This window comes from Choloepus didactylus, chromosome 10 (assembly GCF_015220235.1).
Source record: "Choloepus didactylus isolate mChoDid1 chromosome 10, mChoDid1.pri, whole genome shotgun sequence".
NCBI classification, from domain to species: Eukaryota; Metazoa; Chordata; class Mammalia; order Pilosa; family Megalonychidae; genus Choloepus; species Choloepus didactylus.
Genome location: NC_051316.1, coordinates 88,767,917 through 88,788,015, shown reverse-complemented (window position 1 = coordinate 88,788,015; position 20,099 = coordinate 88,767,917). Strand labels below are relative to the sequence as shown.

At 37.2% G+C, this 20,099-nt stretch overlaps 1 protein-coding gene across 3 annotated transcripts in view; it reads left to right on the top strand.

Annotated features, from left to right (window-relative positions):
• The window catches only part of GTF3C4 (general transcription factor IIIC subunit 4), a 28,914-nt gene extending 9,593 nt beyond the window's left edge, over positions 1-19,321 (top strand). Inside the window, exons 3-5 of one of the 3 annotated variants that reach the window (XM_037797981.1) lie at positions 8,650-8,780; positions 11,658-11,746; positions 13,308-19,321. In XM_037797981.1, the coding sequence (XP_037653909.1) occupies positions 8,650-8,780; positions 11,658-11,746; positions 13,308-13,372 (285 nt within the window). In that variant the 3' untranslated portion in view covers positions 13,373-19,321. Of the gene's footprint in view, positions 1-8,328; positions 8,367-8,649; positions 8,781-11,657; positions 11,747-13,307 lie in introns of those variants that run through there. The other 2 variants (XM_037797982.1, XM_037797983.1) reach the window with 2 other exon arrangements.
• The last annotated feature ends 778 nt before the right edge of the window (positions 19,322-20,099 follow it).

Here is a 20,099-nt window from a genome sequence, read left to right as displayed (position 1 = left end):
ATTATCAGCTATTAAAAGATGATGGTTGGGAGGGCGGGGCAAGATGGCAGACTGGTGAGCTGTATGTTTTAGTTACTCCTCCAGGAAAGTAGGTAAAAAGCCAGGAACTGCGTAGACTGGACACCACAGAGCAATCTGTCTTTGGGCATACTTCATACAACACTCATGAAAACGTGGAACTGCTGAGATCAGCGAAATCTGTAAGTTTTTGCGGCCAGGGGACCCGCGCCCCTCCCTGCCAGGCTCAGTCCCGGGGGAGGAGGGGCTGTCAGCTCCGGGAAGGAGAAGGGAGAATTGCAGTGGCTGCTCTTATCGGAAACTCATTCTACTGATTCAAACTCCAACCATAGATAGACTGAGACCAGACACCAGAGACTCTGAGAGCAGCCAGCCCAGCAGAGAGGAGACAGACATAGAAAAAAAACAACACGAAAAACTCCAAAATAAAAGCAGAGGATTTTTCGAGTTCTGGTGAACACAGAAAGGGGAAGGGCGGAGATCAGGCCTTGAGGCGCATATGCAAATCCCGAAGCAAAGCTGATCTCTCTGCCCTGTGCACCTTTCCTTAATGGCCCTGGTTGCTTTGTCTATTAGCATTTCAATAACCCATTAGATCTCTGAGGAGGGCCGTTTTTTTTTTTTTTTTTTTTTTAAATCCTTTTTGCTTTTTCTAAAACAATTACTCTAAGAAGCTCAATACAGAAAGCTTCAAAGAATTGAAATTTGGGCACGTCAAGTCAAGAGCAGAACTAAGAGAGCTCTGAGACAAAAGGCAATATTCCAGTGGCTGAGAAAATTCACTAAACAACACAACTTCCCAAGAAAAGGGGGGTGTCCGCTCACAGCCACCATCCTGGTGGACAGGAAACACTCCTGCCCATCGCCAGCCCCATAGCCCAGAGCTGCCCCAGACAACCCAGTGTGACGGAAGTGCTTCAAATAACAGGCACACACCACAAAACTGGGCGTGGACATTAGCCTTCCCTGCAACCTCAGCTGAAGGTCCCAGAGCTGGGAAGGTGGAGCAGTGTGAATTAACAAAGCCCCATTCAGCCATCATTTGAGCAGACTGGGAGCCTCCCTACACAGCCCAGCAGCCCAGAACTGCCCTGGGGGGACGGCACTCACCTGTGACATAGCACAGTCATCCCTCAACAGAGGACCCGGGGTGCACAGCCTGGAAGAGGGGCCCACTTGCAAGTCTCAGGAGCCATACGCCAATACCAAAGACTTGTGGGTCAGTGGCAGAGACAAACTGTGGCAGGACTGAACTGAAGGATTAGACTATTGCAGCAGCTTTAAAACTCTAGGATCATCAGGGAGATTTGATTGTTAGGGCCACCCCCCCTCCCCGACTGCCCAGAAACACGCCCCACATACAGGGCAGGCAACACCAACTACACACGCAAGCTTGGTACACCAATTGGGCCCCACAAGACTCACTCCCCCACTCACCAAAAAGGCTAAGCAGGGGAGATCTGGCTTGTGGAGAACAGGTGGCTCGTGGACGCCACCTGCTGGTTAGTTAGAGAAAGTGTACTCCACGAAGCTGTAGATCTGATAAATTAGAGATAAGGACTTCAACTGGTCTACAAACCCTAAAAGAACCCTATCAAGTTCAGCAAATGCCACGAGGCCAAAAACAACAGAAAATTATAAAGCATATGAAAAAACCAGACGATATGGATAACCCAAGCCCAAGCACCCAAATCAAAAGACCAGAAGAGACACACCACCTAGAGCAGCTACTCAAAGAACTAAAGATGAACAATGAGACCCTAGTACGGGATATGAAGGAAATCAAGAAGACCCTAGAAGAGCATAAAGAAGACATTGCAAGACTAAATAAAAAAATGGATGATCTTATGGAAATTAAAGAAACTGTTGACCAAATTAAAAAGATTCTGGACACTCATAGTACAAGACTAGAGGAAGTTGAACAACGAATCAGTGACCTGGAAGATGACAGAATGGAAAATGAAAGCATAAAAGAAAGAATGGGGAAAAAAATTGAAAAACTCGAAATGGACCTCAGGGATATGATAGATAATATGAAACGTCCGAATATAAGACTCATTGGTGTCCCAGAAGGGGAAGAAAAGGGTAAAGGTCTAGGAAGAGTATTCAAAGAAATTGTTGGGGAAAACTTCCCAAAGCTTCTAAACAACATAAATACACAAATCATAAATGCTCAGCGAACTCCAAATAGAATAAATCCAAAAAAACCCACTCCGAGACATATACTGATCACACTGTCAAACATAGAAGAGAAGGAGCAAGTTCTGAAAGCAGCAAGAGAAAAGCAATTCACCACATACAAAGGAAACAGCATAAGACTAAGTAGTGACTACTCAGCAGCCACCATGGAGGCAAGAAGGCAGTGGCACGATATATTTAAAATTCTGAGTGAGAGGAATTTCCAGCCAAGAATACTTTATCCAGCAAAGCTCTCCTTCAAATTTGAGGGAGAGCTTAAATTTTTCACAGACAAAGAAATGCTGAGAGAATTTGCTAACAAGAGACCTGCCCTACTGGAGATACTAAAGGGAGCCCTACAGACAGAGAAACAAAGACAGGACAGAGAGACCTGGAGAAAGGTTCAGTACTAAAGAGATTCGGTATGGGTACAATAAAGGATATTAATAGAGAGAGGGAAAAATATGGCAAACATAATCCAAAGGATAAGATGGCCAATTCAAGAAATGCCTTCACGGTTTTAACGTTGAATGTAAATGGATTAAACTCCCCAATTAAAAGATATAGATTCGCAGAATGGATCAAAAAAAATGAACCATCAATATGTTGCATACAAGAGACTCATCTTAGACACAGGGACACAAAGAAACTGAAAGTGAAAGGATGGAAAAAAATATTTCATGCAAGCTACAGCCAAAAGAAAGCAGGTGTAGCAATATTAATCTCAGATAAAATAGACTTCAAATGCAGGGATGTTTTGAGAGACAAAGAAGGCCACTACATACTAATAAAAGGGGCAATTCAGCAAGAAGAAATAACAATCGTAAATGTCTATGCACCCAATCAAGGTGCCACAAAATACATGAGAGAAACATTGGCAAAACTAAAGGAAGCAATTGATGTTTCCACAATAATTGTGGGAGACTTCAACACATCACTCTCTCCTATAGATAGATCAACCAGACAGAAGACCAATAAGGAAATTGAAAACCTAAACAATCTGATAAATGAATTAGATTTAACAGACATCTACAGGACATTACATCCCAAATCACCAGGATACACATACTTTTCTAGTGCTCACGGAACTTTCTCCAGAATAGATCATATGCTGGGACATAAAACAAGCCTCAATAAATTTAAAAAGATTGAAATTATTCAAAGCACATTCTCTGACCACAATGGAATACAATTAGAAGTCAATAACCATCAGAGACTTAGAAAATTCACAAATACCTGGAGGTTAAACAACACACTCCTAAACAATCAGTGGGTTAAAGAAGAAATAGCAAGAGAAATTGCTAAATATATAGAGACGAATGAAAATGAGAACACAACATACCAAAACCTATGGGATGCAGCAAAAGCAGTGCTAAGGGGGAAATTTATAGCACTAAACGCATATATTAAAAAGGAAGAAAGAGCCAAAATCAAAGAACTAATGGATCAACTGAAGAAGCTAGAAAATGAACAGCAAACCAAGCCTAAACCAAGTACAAGAAAAGAAATAACAAGGATTAAAGCAGAAATAAATGACATAGAGAACAAAAAAACAATAGAAAGGATAAATATCACCAAAAGTTGGTTCTTTGAGAAGATCAACAAGATTGACAAGCCCCTAGCTAGACTGACAAAATCAAAAAGAGAGAAGACCCATATAAACAAAATAATGAATGAAAAAGGTAACATAACTGCAGATCCTGAAGAAATTAAAAAAATTATAAGAGGATATTATGAACAACTGTATGGCAACAAACTGGATAATGTAGAAGAAATGGACAATTTCCTGGAAACATATGAACAACCTAGACTGACCAGAGAAGAAATAGAAGACCTCAACCAACCCATCACAAGCAAAGAGATCCAATCAGTCATCAAAAATCTTCCCACAAATAAATGCCCAGGGCCAGATGGCTTCACAGGGGAATTCTACCAAACTTTCCAGAAAGAACTGACACCAATCTTACTCAAACTCTTTCAAAACATTGAAAAAAATGGAACACTACCTAACTCATTTTATGAAGCTAACATCAATCTAATACCAAAACCAGGCAAAGATGCTACAAAAAAGGAAAACTACCGGCCAATCTCCCTAATGAATATAGATGCAAAAATCCTCAACAAAATACTTGCAAATCGAATCCAAAGACACATTAAAAAAATCATACACCATGACCAAGTGGGGTTCATTCCAGGCATGCAAGGATGGTTCAACATAAGAAAAACAATCAATGTATTACAACACATTAAAAACTCGAAAGGGAAAAATCAATTGATCATCTCAATAGATGCTGAAAAAGCATTTGACAAAATCCAACATCCCTTTTTGATAAAAACACTTCAAAAGGTAGGAATTGAAGGAAACTTCCTCAACATGATAAAGAGCATATATGAAAAACCCACAGCCAGCATAGTACTCAATGGTGAGAGACTGAAAGCCTTCCCTCTAAGATCAGGAACAAGACAAGGATGCCCGCTGTCACCACTGTTATTCAACATTGTGCTGGAAGTGCTAGCCAGGGCAATCCGGCAAGACAAAGAAATAAAAGGCATCCAAATTGGAAAAGAAGAAGTAAAACTGTCATTGTTTGCAGATGATATGATCTTATATCTAGAAAACCCTGAGAAATCGACGATACACCTACTAGAGCTAATAAACAAATTTAGCAAAGTAGCAGGATACAAGATTAATGCACATAAGTCAGTAATGTTTCTATATGCTAGAAATGAACAAACTGAAGAGACACTCAAGAAAAAGATACCATTTTCAATAGCAACTAAAAAAATCAAGTACCTAGGAATAAACTTAACCAAAGATGTAAAAGACCTATACAAAGAAAACTACATAACTCTACTAAAAGAAATAGAAGGGGACCTTAAAAGATGGAAAAATATTCCATGTTCATGGATAGGAAGGCTAAATGTCATTAAGATGTCAATTCTACCCAAACTCATCTACAGATTCAATGCAATCCCAATCAAAATTCCAACAACCTACTTTGCAGACTTGGAAAAGCTAGTTATCAAATTTATTTGGAAAGGGAAGATGCCTCGAATTGCTAAAGACACTCTAAAAAAGAAAAACGAAGTGGGAGGACTTACACTCCCTGACTTTGAAGCTTATTATAAAGCCACAGTTGCCAAAACAGCATGGTACTGGCACAAAGATAGACATATAGATCAATGGAATCTAATTGAGAATTCAGAGATAGACCCTCAGATCTATGGCCGACTGATCTTTGATAAGGCCCCCAAAGTCACCGAACTGAGCCATAATGGTCTTTTCAACAAATGGGGCTGGGAGAGTTGGATATCCATATCCAAAAGAATGAAAGAGGACCCCTACCTCACCCCCTACACAAAAATTAACTCAAAATGGACCAAAGATCTCAATATAAAAGAAAGTACCATAAAACTCCTAGAAGATAATGTAGGAAAACATCTTCAAGACCTTGTATTAGGAGGCCACTTCCTAGACTTTACACCCAAAGCACAAGCAACAAAAGAGAAAATAGATAAATGGGAACTCCTCAAGCTTAGAAGTTTCTGCACCTCAAAGGAATTTCTCAAAAAGGTAAAGAGGCAGCCAACTCAATGGGAAAAAATTTTTGGAAACCATGTATCTGACAAAAGACTGATATCTTGCATATACAAAGAAATCCTACAACTCAATGACAATAGTACAGACAGCCCAATTATAAAATGGGCAAAAGATATGAAAAGACAGTTCTCTGAAGAGGAAATACAAATGGCCAAGAAACACATGAAAAAATGTTCAGCTTCACTAGCTATTAGAGAGATGCAAATTAAGACCACAATGAGATACCATCTAACACCGGTTAGAATGGCTGCCATTAAACAAACAGGAAACTACAAATGCTGGAGGGGATGTGGAGAAATTGGAACTCTTATTCATTGTTGGTGGGACTGTATAATGGTTCAGCCACTCTGGAAGTCAGTCTGGCAGTTCCTTAGAAAACTAGATATAGAGCTACCATTCGATCCAGCGATTGCACTTCTCGGTATATACCCGGAAGATCGGAAAGCAGTGACACGAACAGATATCTGCACGCCAATGTTCATAGCAGCATTATTCACAATTGCCAAGAGATGGAAACAACCCAAATGTCCTTCAACAGATGAGTGGATAAATAAAATGTGGTATATACACACGATGGAATACTACGCGGCAGTAAGAAGGAACGATCTGGTGAAACATATGACAACATGGATGAACCTTGAAGACATAATGCTGAGCGAAATAAGCCAGGCACAAAAAGAGAAATATTATATGCTACCACTAATGTGAACTTTGAAAAATGTAAAAACAAATGGTTTATAATGTAGAATGTAGGGGAACTAGCAGTAGAGAGCAATTAAGGAAGGGGGAACAATAATCCAAGAAGAACAGGTAAGCTATTTAACGTTCTGGGGATGCCCAGAAATGACTATGGTCTGTTAATTTCTGATGGATGTAGTAGGAACAAGTTCACTGAAATGTTGCTATATTATGTAACTTTCTTGGGGTAAAGTAGGAACATGTTGGAAGTTAAGCAGTTATCTTAGGTTAGTTGTCTTTTTCTTACTCCCTTGTTATGGTCTCTTTGAAATGTTCTTTTATTGTATGTTTGTTTTCTTTTTAACTTTTTTTTTCATACAGTTGATTTAAAAAAGAAGGGAAAGTTAAAAAAAAAAAAAAAAAGAAAAAAGACAAACAAGGAAAAAAAAAAAAAAAAGATGTAGTGCCCCCTTGAGGAGCCTATGGAGAATGCAGGGGTATTTGCCTACCCCACCTTCATGGTTGCTAACATGACCACAGACATAGGGGACTGGTGGTTTGATGGGTTGAGCCCTCTACCATAAGTTTTACCCTTGGGAAGACGGTTGCTGCAAAGGAGAGGCTAGGCCTCCCTGTATTTGTGCCTAAGAGTCTCCTCCTGAATGCCTCTTTGTTGCTCAGATGTGGCCCTCTCTCTCTGGCTAAGCCAACATGAAAGGTGAAATCACTGCCCTCCCCCCTACGTGGGAACAGACACCCAGGGAAGTGAATCTCCCTGGCAACGTGGAATATGACTCCCGGGGAGGAATGTAGACCCGGCATCGTGGGATGGAGAACATCTTCTTGACCAAAAGGGGGATGTGAAAGGAAATGAAATAAGCTTCAGTGGCAGAGAGATTCCAAAACGAGCCGAGAGATCACTCTGGTGGGCACTCTTACGCACACTTTAGACAACCTTTTTTAAGTTCTAAAGAATTGGGGTAGCTGGTGGTGGATACCTGAAACTATTAAACTACAACCCAGAACCCATGAATCTCGAAGACAGTTGTATAAAAATGTAGCTTATGAGGGGTGACAGTGGGATTGGGAATGCCATAAGGACCAAACTCCACTTTGTCTAGTTTATGGATGGATGTGTAGAAAAGTAGGGGAAGCAAACAAACAGACAAAGGTACCCAGTGTTCTTTTTTACTTCAATTGCTGTTTTTCACTCTAATTATTATTCTTGTTATTTTTGTGTGTGTGCTAATGAAGGTGTCAGGGATTGATTTAGGTGATGAATGTACAACTATGTAATGGTACTGTAAACAATCGAAAGTACAATTTGTTTTGTATGACTGCGTGGTATGTGAATATATCTCAATAAAATGATGATAAAAAAAAAAAAAAAAAAAAGATGATGGTTGTTAAGGATTGTTGTATCCTTTGACATATCCAGTGAACTTTGTTCAGCAAATCACACTTAAAAAAAAAAGAAGTATGTAATCCTAATAAACAAAGAAGGTAAAAGCAAAGCTGATAATAGGAGCAAGGAATAAAGCCCTGCCTTGTCAACCTCTTTCTCATTACCACCTCCCCACTTCCACAGCAGATCCTGAAGTAACTCTGCAGTAGGGATCAGTGGAACTATTAGGCTATATCAGTCTTGCAGCTTTGGGCTATCAGAATGTAAAATTAAAATTTCTTTTAAAATCCTGATTATCTTTACTTTGTAAGCCTTCTTTAAGGAATAGACATTTGTACAATTCTCCAAAGATAGCAGTATTTCATATATTTTGCATATAGAGGTTTTGTTTTTCCTTCTTAAAGTCAAAACATTATAAATAATAGCTACATACTTTGTCTTCTAACAGAACTCTGAAGTCCTTGTTTCAGAAGCAACTAAAATGAGGCAAGTAATAAGATTTTGGTTTTCAGAACAGTTTTTCCTTTAGTGGCTGTGGTTCATAGTGTTGACACACGGTCCTTGAATGAATTTATTTTATTCAGCTGATTGTCATAGGTCAAAGATCTAGCCTTTCACTTTTAGATCAGCCTATATGGAATGGCAAATCTTCTGTCTCTTCTATTATATTGTTTTTCTCTTTTCTTTTTTTCCTTTCTGTTAGAGGCTTTTTTTCTTCAGGAAATCCTGTTCTCACCACTGAACATTGCTGACCACTTTGTCTTATTAGGTGCTGATTGGACATATCTCAAAGAAGATGAACAAACAAACTTTCCCTGAGCACTGTAGTCTGTGTAAAGAAATCTTGCCATTCACAGATCGCAAACAGGCGGTCTGTTCCAATGGTCACATTTGGCTCCGGTAAGTCATTTAAAGTCAGCTCTTGCCTTTGTTCATTTTTCAGTTTTGTCTAGCACAAACCGCTGTAAAGTATCTTTCCAAAATAAATGTTGATTGTGCCTTTATGTTAGAGAAAAACTGCTATTAACAAAACTGGCATGGACTTTTATCATCAGTATGACTATAGCAGGATGCCCTTTTAAGATAATTTTACTATTTGGTATATAGAGGTTTCCTTCTTTCTCTGTTTTTTGGGTAATACTGTTTTCCTTTGAAATAGATTAAATTTTAAAAAATTATTACAAAACTAATACATGTTAAAGTTAATGGAATATAAAACTATAAAATAAAAAGCAAAAGTCTTCCTTTTCCTCCCCTCTGTCTCACTCTCAGAGGTAATCTTGTTGTGTCTTCATTTTACTTGACCTATAAGCTATTTTTGACCTGTTACTTCCTCCTTGAAGCACTTTCATAATCTGGCTTCCAGGACACAGTACTCTCCTGCTTTTTCTTCCTACTTCTGACTCTTCATTCTGTCTTCTTTGCTGATCTACCTCATGTCCTTGATGTCAGTCTTTGGACCTTTTTTCCCTTCTGTCAGCACTCTTCTTGGTTGTCACATATCATCTGTACATTGGTGACTTAAAAATATAGCTTTAGTCAGGACCTCTCTCCCTAAATCCAGACTTAGTATCTGACTGCCTACTCACTATCTCTATTTTGATGTTTAATAGGCATTTTGAATTTGAGTCCAACCTTTTTCTGCCATCTCTATAGCCTTAAACCAAGAAACTATCATCTCTTGCCTAGATTATTGTAGTTGTCTTCTGTTTTTCTTGATTCCATTCTTGCCCCCTTCAGTCTGTTCTTGATATAGCTATGACTGCGATTCTATTAAAACTTCATCAGTTTGTGTTACTCCTCTGCTCAAAACCCTCCAAGAAGCTATCCATTTCTGATAAGTAAAATTTGAAATCCTTTCAGTGACCTACACAGCCTGGCCCCTTGCCTCCTCTCTGACTTCATTCCTACATTTCTCCATCTTGCTCACTTTACTGCAGGTATATTGATCTCATTTTTCCTCAGGTGCATAAGGTACCACTCCTACTTCAGTATGTCTGCCCTCCTCTGCCTGGGATGCTCTTCCTGCAGATGTCCACAGGGCTTCCTCAAGTGTCACTTTATCAGTTAGACCCTCCCTGGCCATGCTATCTAAAGTTGTAACACCCTGCTGACATCTCCCTGTCAACCCAGTATTCTCTATCCCACTTCCTTGGTTTCCTCCTTAGCAGTTACCAATATTTAATATATTATCTACATTTTGCTTTTCACCCCCCTCTAGAATAGACAGCTCCACAAGAACAGGGAATTTAATTTTGTTTTGTTCACTGTTCTTTCTAAGAACAGTGTCTGGTACATGATGGACACTCAGTGAAATATTTTTTGAAGGACTAAATGATTTTTTTAATTTTTATTTATGTTTAACAGAAATGAGATTGTGCTATACATGCCATCTTTAACAGTTTGCCAATTCTTTTATCATAATGTTGTGGACCTTTTTCCACATCAGTAGATAGATCCCATTCTTAATAGCTATTTAGTTTTCCATTGTATGGATTTTTCATAATTTGCTCCCTTATTGATGGATATTTGTTTTTTTTTAATTCTTATTGTATTCTTATGCATTTTCTATTTTCATTTTCTTTTGTTGGAGTTGGGGGAAGGGTTGTAGGTTTTGGGTTTGTAATAATGACAATTGCCATCATTTATTGTGCATTATCAATGTGACAGGCACCATTCTAAGCAATACACAGGTATCAAGTTATTCCATCCTCATTGCAGCAACCATGTGTGGTGTACTCTGTGATTATTTCCATTTTTACAGATGAGGAAACTAGGACATGGGGAGATTAAATAGCTTGGCCAAAGTTACACAGGATATTAGTTCCTGGAGGAGCTAAAAACCTGGCATTCTGGCTCCAGCTTTCACGTTTGTAACCACTACATATTAATGCCTCTCATATGGGTTCTTTCATAAAAATTATTTTTATTTTTGCCGTTTAAAGTTAGTGCCAAAATACTTAAGTATAATATATTTCTCTATGTGAAAATGAGTGCTTCCTATCACCTGTATACAATCTTTGTTTATGTATATCCAAGTCTTTATTCAAGGTAAACCTACTTGGAATCCCTTCCCTCAACCTCCCTTCTTCTTTTTATTTTTCTACTCCTCAGTTGCTCAACTTAAAACCTTTATTTTTTGGAAAACCTTCCATGCATGATCTAAATGCACTTTTTGCATTCCATCTACCCTTATTTGTCTTGTCCTGGTAGGTGTTCAGTAAGTAGGCTTTGGATAGAATTGAACCTGTGAACATTTGTTAATGTCCTATCTTTTTTCCATCATTGTTGTCTCCCATATCATTCAGGTTTTCCCTACTGTACTGTCAGATTCTTGAAGATAGTGTTTAGATCTAATCTTAAAAACTAACAAGAATAATTTTCTATTCTTTTTAAATAATACACGATCAAAAAATTTTTAACATACCAAGATTTCAAAGTACAGTCAACTTTGGACAGACTAAATTCATTCCAAAAGCTGCAGTGACTAACTAGAGTAGAAGCTTTGTATCTCTTCGCCCAGTACTATAACACAGCCATTTCCCCACAGCCACTACCAAGTATGGGTAGTATAGGTTTGGCCAACTTTGGTGCACAGAGGGATACATTGTTGCCATGAGTTTGTGAAGTAGTTTTGTCTTTTCCTTTGTTAATGTGTAGTTTTAATCTCTTTAACTGTCTGTGGTAAAGTTACCTTCTGATACCATGCTGCTTTCATGGTGTTGGTAGAACCTGGGCAACCTCTCTCCCATGATGATACAATCTGTTTTCTTTCAGGTGTTTTTTAACCTACCAGTCCTGCCAGAGTTTGATATACAGAAGGTGTTTGCTCCATGATAGCATTGCCCGACATCCAGCACCAGAAGGTGAATGATTTCCCAGCCTTGGGAGGATGAGATTGAGCATGCTGACAGAGTGCCAGCTCCTCAATAATGAGTTGGGTCTGACTCCACACTGCTTAGTATTAGGCAGTCAGGGATGGTGAACAGGCTTGTTCTGCTCTTTACAGTGTTATCTTGAAGCCACAGTACTAATTGAGTTAAGTGGGTCTGCAATTTGCTGTTCTGTCAGTGCAAACAAATTATTCATTCAAAAAAAGTTGGAGCTTGTTTTAGATGGCATATATAGAGTATATTTGAATGAAAATTCTGCAAATGATATTGTATACAAAGACAACATTGCTGAATAAGTAATAGTATATGCACTTGGAGACATTCTTCTAGGATCCATGATAGATTTTTTTTCTGGTTCGTCTATATCCTCTTTTCTGAGAGTCCTGGTGACAAAACACATTTTTGAGATAACTAGTTGGAATAAGCTTGGGCAAGGAATGAAGTGATCTAAATAGCCACCCGAATGTCAAGCTTATGACTTTAGATTCATTGACATCATATTTTGACCAAATGAGCTAACTAAATACAAGCATATACAATTGTATACGTGTTTTGGGGAAATGTGTGGTCTCAATTAGCTAAAACGTAAAGCATTCTACATAAAAACTACATCCTAATTCTTGTTTTTTTTTTCCCCCTCTAAACTGGCTGATGCTTTCTAATTCTAAGGATTTGGTGTGTCAGTACCTTGTGTTGTTTTTAACTTTTTCTTTTGGAATATGCAACATATACAAAAGTAGAGAGAGAAGTATAATGAACTCCTATATCCCCATTAATCAACTTCAAAATGGCCATTTTTGTTTCATCTGTACTTCCCTCTTTCTATTGGATTATTCTCAAGCAAATTATTGGGAACCTTTTAATACTCACTGTAATTGAGAATTGATAGACTATTTAGGCAGGAAATATGGAAAAGATTGAAATTTAAATTAAAAAGCAAAAAATTCCTGCCAGTTGACTTTGAGTTGAGCCACATACAGATTTTGGGAAGAATAAAGATCTGCTAGTTCTAGAAAATAGTATTAGAGTGGTTCTCAGACTTCAGCATTTTACAGACCAGTAAAGTTTTAAAAGGGGAAGTCTTGACCCATTGTTGCCATCTTTTTATATCTCCATGTGATGGCATTGAAAAAAAAATTACTAGTATTATAATTTTATAAAAGGGAATATTTTAACACTAACAAGAGTAAAGGATACAATCTAAGAATAAAACATAGTCCTTTCTCCAAATTGAATAAATTTAGCTTTAGAAATACTCTTTCTTGTAATTATAATTGGGAAGTGTCATGTTAAAGTCCATATGGCATGGAAGAAAATTTTATCACAAACTTAACTTTGGGAACCACAAATTTAGTCTTGCCACTTTTAGAATCATAGGAACTGAAGCCCAAAAGAGTTAAGTGCTTTGTCCAAGGACACACACAGCTGGGACCAAAATGCCAGGCTCTTGACATTGCAGACCAATGCTCATCCCATTTCATTGCATTGCCTTTTCTGAAGCTAACACTTAATACCACTTATCTTCCTTTTGCAGATCCTGACTGGATTAAGAGGTTACTGCAAAGCCCCTGTCCTTTCTGTGATTCTCCTGTCTTCTAAATGTCACTGGTGGGAAGATGGAAAGAGCATGTACTCTGCTGTTGAAAACAGTCTGTAGACTGAAGAGAAAGGATGCTCTGGAGTAAGCCTGGGCCTCATCTTTGGAGAGGCACTCTGTAATTGTAAATAGGACCCTGGGAACTCGTTTCTGAAGTGCATTCTCTATCTCCAGGGACTAAAGGATATCTTTAAAAATGACTGAATGCAGAGATTTTAATTTGTTTTGAGATGAACATTAGCAACCCTTGACCACTCCTTACCCATTGAGGTACATTTGTTTTTCAAGTATCTTGACTGAAGCAGTTTGAACAAAAAGAACATCCCATCATTTCTAAAAACAGAATGGTCTCTTCTAAAGAGAATTTGGTTAAGGTCCTTGCTGGGCTGGGTTAGGTTTTAATCCCTGCCTTGGTCTGGAATAACCTTGTTGCCCCAGGGAACTTAAGTTGCCTGGTATGTGGCAGTCAGTGTACCAACAGATATTAAAAGTGTCTAAAACAATGTGTGAGTCTCATTTTTCTCAGTAAAAAGTCACAGGATCTGTATCCTATTGATTCTTGTTTTTCATGCATATTGAAAACATTTTCCTAAATCTCAATGTTTTTAAGAAGTTGAAGCCAAGAATAAAATTGGTTTTAATGTGTCAAATGATCAGATAACTATTATAAGTTAATAATTTTAAGTGACTTATTTTAATTATCTTCCATATCATCAGATTTCCTGACCCAACTCCTTAATATGGATAAGGAGGTCAAGTATTTCAATTTATCCATGTCATATTTCTGCTTAAAAACTTGTATTTTTTAATCTTGACACTTCCAGACATGTTTCATTCAATATTCATTGTAGGAGTGTACACAGATCCTGTCTAGAGACTTCCAGAGAGAGATGGGCAGCTGAGAAGTGAACCCTTGAGCTCTGATGCTACAAATTTATGCAGCTCAGTTGAACAGAGCCTGGGAATTTCTTCCATCTACAGAGGTCCTTGATGTTGGTAATATAGGTGTTTTTCTGTGGGCTATTAAGATGTCAAAATTAATTGCTCTTAATCAGAACTAAAGTAGGCATTTTGGAATTAGTGTTCTTGGATTTTTTTTAAGTGCTCTATGAATTGGTGCTAATCATCTTGAAATTGGTGCATGCATCTTGAATGGTGCATATTTCTGGGAAAGTTGGATGGGAATTATAAAATGTGAAATTCTTAATTCATATTTTATGCTATTCATCTATGTTGCCTTATTTTAACATGATTTCCTGCTTTTATGTTGTGTCCTTAATGAAAGATACTTTGTCTTCACTTTAGAAATAACACCTTGATAGTTAGATACCATTGTTACAGGTCTCATCCCCAACTTGTATTCTTCCCACTTCTGTTAAGATGTGGTACAAATAAGAGCCCTTAAGAGGCACTTCCAAACAATCTGCTTTGGAATGTGTTTTGTATTCTATTTTAATTTTTATTTTGGTACTTATATATTTTCGGAATTATTCTTTGTTTCTCATTCTGGTGGTAATTATGAGAGTAATGTTTATTGCAGATTTTAGGGTCCATTGTATTAAATTGATTTTTCAACAGAACCAAGCAACATTGAAATCATAAATAAAACAACTCAGAAGGTAATATAGTTGAAGTTGTCTGTGCCTGTAGCTGTTTCACTTGATAGTAAATGTGAAAATAAAAACAGATCATGTCAAGGGACTACTGTAATTTTAATAATCATGGCATGCTTAGTTTATTTTTTGTTTCTAATTATAGTTAGTAGGTGATTTGTTCTTATTGGGAAATTCTGTGCTGCTGACATCTAAAACTTACATTAAGGTTTTATTTGAAGCTGTTGTGCAATTTTGGCAAAGTTTAACTAGTTAACTGAAAATGATCTCTTGAATTATTTTGTTTATAGGAAAAAACCTGGCAGCTAGTTTACTAATTTGTATAGGAGTGGTGTACTAGAACATTAGTTTTCTTCACAGGGGCTTGGCCCAGTGGTATTCTTAACACTTTGAACTCCAGTCAATACTTGCCCAAATTTCTGCATACCCAGTTGAGAGGCCTTCCTTCCTGTCCTTCCCAATTCATGGAGGTTAATCCATTGAACTGTGAGGACGAGAGAGCATTTTGAGTTAGTGGCAACATCACAAACACAGTGTGCTTCTGAATTTCTCTTAAGGATCAGTGTACTAGACGTACAAGGGACAGGTTGAAACCTTAGAAAAGTGTGAGTCACAGCAGGAATCTTTAGACTAATTGTGTCTAGTTTACACTGTCATATCCTCTAAACCTTCATAAAAGTATTTAGTGAATTTCAAGTTTATGTTAGCTGTCACTAATAACTTTCAGCAATGGAAGAAATAGAAGTGATGTTGCTGCACTATATTTAAATTGCAGGAGCAAAGATTCCATAAGATTAGACATTTTAAGCTACAATACTGTTGCATTTTGGAGTCTGATATCTACATATGTGTCACATTTTCTCTGCCTAGGGTTAATTTGTCCCTATTATGCTAGATAAGAAGTTGATAGCTTGTTATGCTCAGTATTCATTCTGAAATTGTCCACTACCCAGACTTCAAGTCATCTTTACCTATATTTTATCTGCCAAAACACCCAATTATTTTTCAATGTCAAAAGTTATTAGAACCACTGGTAAAGCTTGTTCTTGAGTGTGGCATTTTTCTCCTTCTCCCTTTACGAAGTTTTTAAGACAGTTAATGTTACAGCATGTGGGTTGGACCTATTAGCTAGTTTAACAGGTTAATTAGGTAAAAACAGTGTTTTCAAAGGTAATGATTAAGTATAAGAATATATTCTTTTGTAATTATAATAGCATCAAATAAGACAAAAAAAAAAAAAAAGAAAAAGAAAGAAAGAAAGAAATTGATGCTTATTGGTGCTTATTAAGAGGAATCCAGTGCTGGTTTTATGGAGCACCTGTTCCCATTGCAGTGGCTAAAATGCTGCAGCGTGTGGTGAAAATGCTGCAATTCCTGGAGTGGAACCAGGAATTAGTGCCACTGATTGATTTCCACAGGATCTGTCCATTCTTTCTGCTCCTGACCTCTGTCTCTTGCTTTTCCTTCCCAAAGAGGCCCTCTTGGTTTTTATTTCTTTATATCTGTTCAGAACTTAATGTATTTCATGTTTGAAAGAAAAATAGATTAATGATGGCATTTCTAAAAGCTAAATCATGTAATGAGTCTCCCTTCTTAGAAGGAACTATTTAACAGTAATATTTATTTTCAAAGGTTGTTAACAGTTTGGTAAATTGTATCTGGTTTCCTTCAGAATCCTTAACTATAGTTTCTTTGCCGGAATATTAAGTAACTCTGGTTGGTTGGACTTCAATCTAGGGGAATGAGAAATTTTAGCTCTTTGCCATTATCCACCCCCATTCCCCAAGCCAGTTTTGTTCTTGACAAGCAAAAATTGGGGTTAAAACTAAACTGAATGCGTTATATTCAAAGTCAGTGAGCCTAAATTATTTTTAAGGGAGAAGTATGTTCTCCCCTTTCTCCTTTTTAGAGATTGGGCAACACAAACAGCAATTAGTCAGGTATATAAATAAATCTCTTTACAGTTAGCCTCTTGGGTACTGTTTTGAGTCTCTGAATGGCTTCCTTGATTCATTATGAATGTGTCTTTGTACTCTTACTTTGCTCTCTGATGAGTTGATGGAATTTATCAGTTCAGTGAGACTGGGAAATATCTCAAGAATCTAACCTTTCCCCTCAAGGTTGTCAGATTGAAAAAGCCTGTGAAGGATCTAACTGAAGTGAATTGTTTTCATTTTGGCTATTAGTGAAAGTATCAACTGACAGCCTCAAGCTGAGTTGTTAGACTATGGCTTAAGGCTCTTACAGTTTCTAAACTTTGAACTGATCTTCAAAGAGGTTTTTGAAGTTTAAGATCTGCTTCATGTCGGCTAACATATCTGCCATTCAACCTAAATATAGCAATGTGATACTTGACTGTCCTTAAACTGAATTAAGCCATCACTATCCTGATGAAGTTTTTCATCAGTGGAGTTTCATCCAGTGGAGTTTTTCAGAAGATTGTGAACTTGTTTCCATTGTACAGATATAAATCAATATCAGGACTTGTCAGCTGTGCTGTCTCTGATAAATAGGATGCCACCTTCTGTCATTCATATGTATATATATATAGTTTGTTTTAAGATAGTGCTGTCTGAAAATTTTCCGTGGAAATCAATAGAAATTTAATAGGGTAATGACTATAAAGGTGTCCTTTTAAAGAGGTTAATCCTTTTGGTATTTGAATATTCTCCCTCTACCCCTTTATCTGATTAGGTGGTTCAGCTTTTCTTATCTTGTATTTTCTTTGAGTTATAACTATATTCTAGGGGAGAGACCTAATATAAAACGTGGGGTCCTAGTCAGTGAGTTTATTTAGAGCAATATTATATGGTTTACCAACATATCTTAAGAATATGCCTCATCCCAGGCATGAGGGGAATCGGAAAAAGGAAAAGATGATGCTCTCATTCTGAAATAGTAAAAGTGTAGGCTATCTAGTCGAAATATTGTAAATGGGTTGGGTAGAATTGAATCTCTGAACTCTAAATCTAAGGAAAAAGTTGCTGACCTCATCATCATGAAATCTGGTTACTGTCATAAAGGTCAAATTGGACAATGTAAGAGTTAGTGGTGGCTTTGAGGCATTTCATACTTTACCAGTTTTACGTTTGGCTAACAAACTGGTAGGATTTAGAGTATTTTTGTTCTTTTTGGTTGGTTGGTTTTGTTTTGTTTTGTTTTGTTTTGGTACTAAACAAAATTAAACGCAAAATGTCCTAAGGATTATGTTTTTTTCACGATTTGTACTTTAATGTATGAGAGGAAAGTGAATATCAAACTTGTTTATACAGACGTAAGACTATATAAATAAATCTGTGTTGTGTGTAGTGATATATATTTTATGTTTATGCAATGCCTGTGCTAATCTTTGTGCTGAGCTTTGAATTATTTGTATGTTTCAATGTGTCTTTTTTTAAAAGAAATGGAACAAGTGTCCAAAACTTAAGGTTATGGAAAATAGATGTTTTAAAATTCTTACTGTCTGATTAGGGCCTGTGTTTAGACTTTATTATGGTTTAAATAAAAAATATGTAAGAATCATCATACATTTTGCTTGAAATACCCTCCATCCTGAAGAATTGGTTGTTTTTACCACTGTATATATGTACATAGTGTTCATTATTAGATTGTAAGCTCCTCAAGGGCAGGGACTTGTCTGAGCTTTGTAGTTCCTGCAGCACCTAATATGAAGTGCCTTGCACAAAGTAGGTGCTCATGATGTATGGAAAGAGTAAGTAATTTCCTGCATAGTTCACTTTTTGCAGTGTATTCAACACTGCAGAGCCAGTTAATGACTGGAAGAGGGCTGAATTCTTTCTTGGATTTGAACTGGTTGAACCAGACCATGCCACATCCTTAGCACTGTTTTGCCTTCTTTTTCTGAAGATAGCATACCAACCAATATCCTGAACTTTTAACTAATATTAGGGTAGAGATTTCTGGAAAAAATTTGTTGTGAGAAAGATTGTAGAGAAAATGAAATGGGAATTTTAGAATGTTGTTTCTTTTGTTTGTTTGTCAGTATACAGCCCTGTGGGGCAATCTTATTTTAGTCATTACTGCAGAAAAGAGTAACGGTTCTGTTTCTTTACCAATTAGTTGGTTGGCCATGTATCCAGTTAATGAAAGACCACTGGTTTTAGATTTTTCCCACCTTGGACTCCCCTCAGTTGCTGGTATGATTCTAGTACTTAGAGTCTAATAAACTTGCTGTGAATATCTGGTGCTGTATATAATAGCAGCTTTATAAATGTGAAATAATCTCAGATATGCTGTGTTTTGTATTCAGAGCCACTAGTATTGTTATCTTTGCCACTTTTTTATTCGAAAATAAATAAAAGAACAGAATTATTTGTATATCGTTTATGTACTTTATGGGGTTTATATGGTTGTAGCTTAGAAACTTCTTTAGGCCTGAGCACCACCAGCAAGATTAAGTAATGCCCAGGGGTAAGAAGAGGAGAGGGAAAGAGCTGTTTATGTTAAGGAAATGGACACTTAACAACTACCTTGGAATCAATTCATTATTTCTTTGTTTATTCCAATAAAGAATGAGGAATGTAATGGGAAATAATAGACCTTCAGTAGTATGCTAGACCACTTATTCCTAAGAATTCCATTTAAATATCTGTGAGGAAAGTGATACTGGAGAATATGGTCCCTTAACAAGCATTGTGTACTATTTGTAAAGACTGGAGAATATACTGGCATTTTGTGCAAGTAGTCGGTGGAGGTAATATCTTTATCAGTGATTTTCAAACATCAGTGTGCATTAGAATCACCTGGAAGACTTGTTAAAACACAGATTGTTGGGCATTACACCCAGAGTTCTTGATTCATTAGGGCTGAAGTGGAGCCTGAGAATTTCTATTTCTAATGTATTCCTAGATACAGCTTATACTGCTGAACCAGGGTCTACATTTTAAAAATTGTTGGTCTACAAATGAAATCTGCTTCTTGCTTTAGCTTTTGTGGTACCTGCCCATGTGGATTATTGATCCTGTGTCAATGACTTGTCTGAATTATTGATCTATACAAATTCTTTGCTTGTCCTCCAGTTTGACCTGAGGGTCACAACATCTTTACACCAATAACTTTGAACTTTATCAAGGTAGGACTTTTAACTTTAAATTCA